The 5460-nt window shown below is 41.0% G+C and overlaps 1 protein-coding gene across 1 annotated transcript; it reads left to right on the forward strand.

Annotated features, from left to right (window-relative positions):
* Positions 1 to 1907: 1907 nt before the first annotated feature.
* LOC140245685 (toll-like receptor 4) lies at positions 1908 to 4616 on the forward strand. Its single transcript, XM_072325228.1, has 3 exons — positions 1908 to 2510; positions 2919 to 3032; positions 3678 to 4616. The coding sequence occupies exons 1-3, from the start codon at positions 1908 to 1910 to the stop codon at positions 4614 to 4616; spliced, it is 1656 nt and encodes a 551-aa protein (XP_072181329.1).
* Positions 4617 to 5460: the final 844 nt, after the last annotated feature.

Here is a 5460-nt window from a genome sequence, read left to right on the forward strand (position 1 = left end):
CATTGTTAAATCGTGTCTTTAAATTATCTTGCGACTGCTCGGAGACACTGTAATTTCACAATAGACGTCTCAGAGTCGTGGGCTATAACATAGCGAAGACATCTCAGTCGCAATCGCAATAGAAGAAATCTACAGTCGCGAACTAGTTTCAAGCCCGGTGAGATTGGGCCGAATGCATAAATCAAGCAATTGCTAGCTAAATTTCTAGCTAAATTTAGCATCTCAATGAGCCCAACAGGTCGTCTCATTCACAATAGTAACGGACAATGACAATCACACCGTCCGCCCCACATTCCACACATTGTGAACGCTACTGGTTCTATGGCAGCCGCATTGTCGCTGGTTTCGGTATATCTGAGAGTGCAAAATGATAACATTTTGAAAATTGCAAGGTTTGACAAAAAATGGTCCTAAAATCATAACGAATTAACCAAAATTAAAGAACTTGGTGTCATTCTATTGAAAAAAGAATGGCCTTTCCAATAGTATGCAAAATAATGAGATATTTGCAACAATATTGCTGAAATTCTAGATCTTAGTTGTTCCGTTCTTTTTGGGCCACCCTGTATTGAATGCATACGAATTCTCAGTACATTTATTCATAGGTCATACATTTTTACTTTTGTACTTTTTTGTACTTTGGTACCATCGCTTTTGCTGACGTTTTATTTCTTACTGAATGAATTCTCTCAAGTCGTTAGCTAGATTATGAACACTCGTGTATTTCCTTACATATCGGCTATTTTTCATAAAAGTTCATGAATGCTTAAAATGTTTTCACGTCATGTACTCACTCCTATATATACCATGCGCATTTCTCCACTTCTTGAAAACAACCGCGATTGCATTCCCCCCCCCCCCCCCGACAACGAGGTTCAACTGTCATGCAGGGGACAGTACATTGCTGTCATAAAATTGTGGTTTTATTAGGGAGCCATCTTACCCACTCCTTTCTTTCACAAAAACATAATCTCTATAAAGCTGACAGGTCCTTGACAATGTTGAAGGGTGATCACTAAACTCTTTATGCCACTACCGGCTGGCCAGAAAAAAGAAAGAAAGACAGAAAAGATGGAGGGATGGAAGAAGAGTTATTTCATGCTGAACGTTTGGGACTAAAATGAATTTTATAAAGAACATTTTTTTTTTTTGGTATGAAAACACAGCAATCACAGAGGGAACTTTAAGTCTTGTTTCACATGAGATTCCATCAGTGTCCCAAACAGTGAATGTCTTCACCTAAAACGGAGCGTGCAACGAATGGAAGGGAAGGACCAAAAAAAGCAGATTGCAATTCCTTATTTACACCTACAGTCAAAATGACAGAATAGTGAAGATATGCTACAAACTTGCTCCTTTCTTTCAGTTCAGTGTAACGGCCCTTCCTTGTATGCATCCCAGTATACTATACGAATGTGATACACTTTTTCGAAGGCAGCAGCAAATGAGTGACAGTCCTCCTAGTGCATAGACAGATTCCTGCTTTTACAAAACTACAGACACAATGGAGAGCCGATAATTAGAACATGCACAATTCCCTTTTGTTTTCGGTTTGTTTTCCTATCTTTCCTTCCTTATTGTAATTTCTTTCATTAGGAAGGAAAGCTCTTAGGAAAGAAATCGCGTAGTGTTTTTTTTTTCTTATAGTTTGATTGCACCTTCTTCCTGCAGCTCTTGATATTATAAGTAGATAGAGTTCACTAAACTTTGTATGAATGTTTGCACTGCAAACGAACGAGAGTGAAACAAACGAACACGGGATAGCGCTTGCACTTGCTCATGAAGTGACCCAGATTCCTGGAAAAGATTAAAAAATGATTGCATGCAGCACTGGAAATTCAGAGTGAACTATTTCGCCGCAAACCACGATGGCTGGAAGTGTTGTTTTTACAATTTTATCTACAGTGATGACTTTGTCATGTATTGCTGGCCACTGGGTACAATCTCCTCCCACATGCTCCATCTCTTATCCGGGCCCCTTTCCGCGAGTAGACTGCTCTCACCTCAATCTCTCAGCTGTTCCTCAGAATCTTCCAGACGACGTCTACAATCTTGACTTATCATACAACAACATTTTGACCATCACCAACATGTCGTTTGCTGCATATGGAAAGCTCCAAGTCCTGATTTTGCGATGGAACGCGCTGACTCAGATCGAGGGAAATTCGTTCGAGCATCTCCTAGACTTGAGAGTGGTTTATATGAACTTCAACAACATCAGCCGACTTCCAGATGCCCTCTTTCATAACAATCTTCATCTGTCACTCCTTGAGCTATCTCATAATAGACTGACCGACATCCCAAATAACGCTCTTGGGTCCATTAGAGCCTTGAAGTTTATTTTCCTCGGCCACAACCTGATCACAAACATCAGTTTCGCTCAATTCTCATCCTGCCAACACCTATTTAAGATTGATCTCACAAACAACAAGATCACGCATCTTCATCAGGAGAGTTTTGCTGCTATTTGGAACTGTACAATAGACCATCTCGACCTGGCCTTCAACAAAGTATCGGAACTTCCCCATAAACTCTTTTCGAATTTCCGTAACCTGACGGGTCTCTATTTGAACCACTTTAACCTTCTTACATTCGACGTGAGAGCCTTCATGGGAAATTATAAAATCAGTTATGTAATGATCAACAGCGCAAAAATTCACACTATTATACCTCTCACCTGTCAAGGTCTAGACTTTCCCAATTTGAGATCAATTAATCTTGGGCTGAATAAACTCTCTCAAATACAGAGCTACGCATTTAGGGGGTTTAGAAACCTGCATTCTTTGAATCTCGAGGACAACAAGATAGCCTTGATCACTAATAGCTCATTCTGTGGATTGAATTCACTCATCTACTTGACTCTCAGAGGAAACAAACTTTCACACTTGCCTCTTCGTGCGTTCGCCTGTACAAAAAAGCTACAATTTCTCAGGCTGGACAGCAATGACATAAGAGTGTTGGATCCTCTTGTACTTCATGGCGTTCGCTATCTTAAATATATTGATCTTTTCGGCAATAAAATAGAGAAGCTTGCAGGACCATGGCATCTGCCTTCTTTGCGGAAACTGAAACTGCAAAAAAACGAAATATATTCTTTGAATAAAAACACATTTGAAGGAATGTCCCATGTGCAAGAGGTCAACCTAACCGCTAATAATATCAGAAACATTTCCAAAGATACATTTATCGGGCTCACTTCCCTGAAATATATTGATCTGTCTTTTCAACCGTTTATCGAACTTGATGGTACTTTTGAAAAGTTGGAGAACCTCGAGAACCTAACGTTCATGAAAACAATTATTAAGTTTTCGTCACTAAATCAATTTACATATGCAAGCTCTATGAGAACACTCGTCATGTCACTCGCAAAGTTGAGTGTCAAAGACCTGGTAAGTAATCATGAACATTTATCCGTTTTCTTCGGGTTAGACTCACTAACATCCCTCGATCTATGGGGAAATAAGTTGGTAAACTTGCACGAGTACCCTTGGGTTTTTAAACCTTTACGTCAGCTGCAAATGATTGACCTAAGCGATAATCGAATCACCGTTTTGAAAGCAGGGATGTTCTCTCACCTATCGTCTCTAACACACCTATTTCTGTATTCAAACGAAATCCAGAAAATCGACCCACATGCTTTTGAAGGATTGGGATTCTTACGGCAATTGCTGCTGCAGGCTAATGTGATATCTCTGTTTGAGAAAAATCTACTCATCTACACGCCGAATCTCACAAGGTTGTACCTTCATAATAATCATCTCACTACAATTTCTGCAAACACATACTTTCCAGAGACTCTTGTGCGCCTTGATATCTCCCACAATCCTTTCACTTGTGACTGCAGCTTGACATGGTTCCAAAACTGGCTCCATACCACCAACGTCAATGCCACCCCCTTTAATGAAACCCTGTGCTCACAGTCGTCCTTCAAAGAACTTGTGAACCTGCCACTTGAAGCATTCCATCCAGGTGACTTTTGTGGAATCAATGCACCACTCATCTCTGGACTTATCTCCGGCAGTGTCATAGTAACATTACTGGGACTTTTGATTTACAGGAAACGCTGGTGGTTGAACTACAAAATATTCCTGCTGAAGCTTTTTGTCTTGGGGTATAAGCAACAAGAAGAAGACGTACAGGCAAATGACTATGAGTATCAGCTCAACATCATGTGCCATGATTACGATGATGACTGGGTTCACCGTGTCCTGAGACCTGCACTGGAAGAGAGAATGCCCCATCTCCAACGGGTTGCCTATGGCGACGAAGCTCTCAGAGTTTCAATGTACTACATTGATGCTGTTCACCACATCATCGAGACCAGCTACAAGACTGTTCTCTTGATTAGCAACCACTGTGTTGATGATGCCTGGTTCATCACCAAGGTCAGAGTGGCTCTGGAGCATGTAAATGAAACAGGACTTGACAAGGTGATCCTGGTATTTTTGGAAGACATACCAGATGAGCGGCTGCCCTACCTGGTAAGACTCTTTCTGAGCAGAAACAGGCCTAACCTGGTTTGGACGGAAGACCACGATGGCCAGGACTTGTTCTGGGCCTACTTTGAGAAGAGCATGCAGACAAATCCACATATCAATCATGTTTTTCCTATCTAAATTGAATCAAGATATAAAAATGCCTGATATCCTGCTACCTAACATTTACAGTAGAAAGTAATCGATTTGAACACAAAGTCTTTGCATACCATGCTCTTGTAACATGTTCTGTAACATCTCTCACACACGGAAGAAGGTCGAAGAGTGACATCATTATTTCCCTTTAATCTATGTTCAATTATCAGGGCACGATTAAGTTAATTTTGACGAAACCTACAAAACACAGCTGAAAATGTACTTTTAATCGTTTATTTGAAGCGTGTGACTTTCCTAGGGGGCTGCAGCCTGGCCCCGGGCCACGCACTTATTTTCCTACACAAACAGCAAAACTATGAAAAAACAAAACAAAACAAAATGAGTGACTACCAGATGGTTCCAGATTCTTCGGGGGGGGGGGGGGGGGACTGAGCACTACCCTTTAACCCAACAAAGAGCACTAGGACCCACTCCATGCTTAGGTGTGAGGATACGCAATGATAGGATCTGTAAAATTACATTTGCAGGTATGTAACCAATGAACTGCACTTATTTGTTTCTGTTCAATACAGTGTGTAAAAGATAAGCTGTGCTTAGAAAACGTTCAAGAGTGATTTTAAAACTTCTTCAGAATAGATTATGTACTCCCTCGTGGTCACATACCGGAATTACTACATTTATGCCGCTGTATTGGGTCACACTTTTTATGCCTCCGCCACGAAGTGGTGCCGGAGGCATTATGTTTTCGGGTTGTCCGTTATTCCGTCCGTCCGTCCTTCCGTCCGTCCGTAATGAATTTTGTCGACAGCGTAACTAAAAAACCTTTGGAGGTATCCTCTTGATAGTTGGCATGTATGTATATTAGGGG

This window comes from Diadema setosum, assembly GCF_964275005.1.
Source record: "Diadema setosum chromosome 20 unlocalized genomic scaffold, eeDiaSeto1 Scaffold_20_unloc_1, whole genome shotgun sequence".
Classification (NCBI taxonomy): Eukaryota; Metazoa; Echinodermata; class Echinoidea; order Diadematoida; family Diadematidae; genus Diadema; species Diadema setosum.

Excerpts from the sequence above, each read along its gene's own strand:
- LOC140245685 (XM_072325228.1), top strand. The coding sequence starts at position 1,908 with ATGACTTTGTCATGTATTGCTGGCCACTGGGTACAATCTCCTCCCACA. Across the intron at positions 2,511-2,918 it reads TCGACCTGGCCTTCAACAAA|CTACAATTTCTCAGGCTGGA; the intron begins GTATCGGAACTT and ends TGTACAAAAAAG. Across the intron at positions 3,033-3,677 it reads GCAATAAAATAGAGAAGCTT|GCTAATGTGATATCTCTGTT; the intron begins GCAGGACCATGG and ends TTGCTGCTGCAG.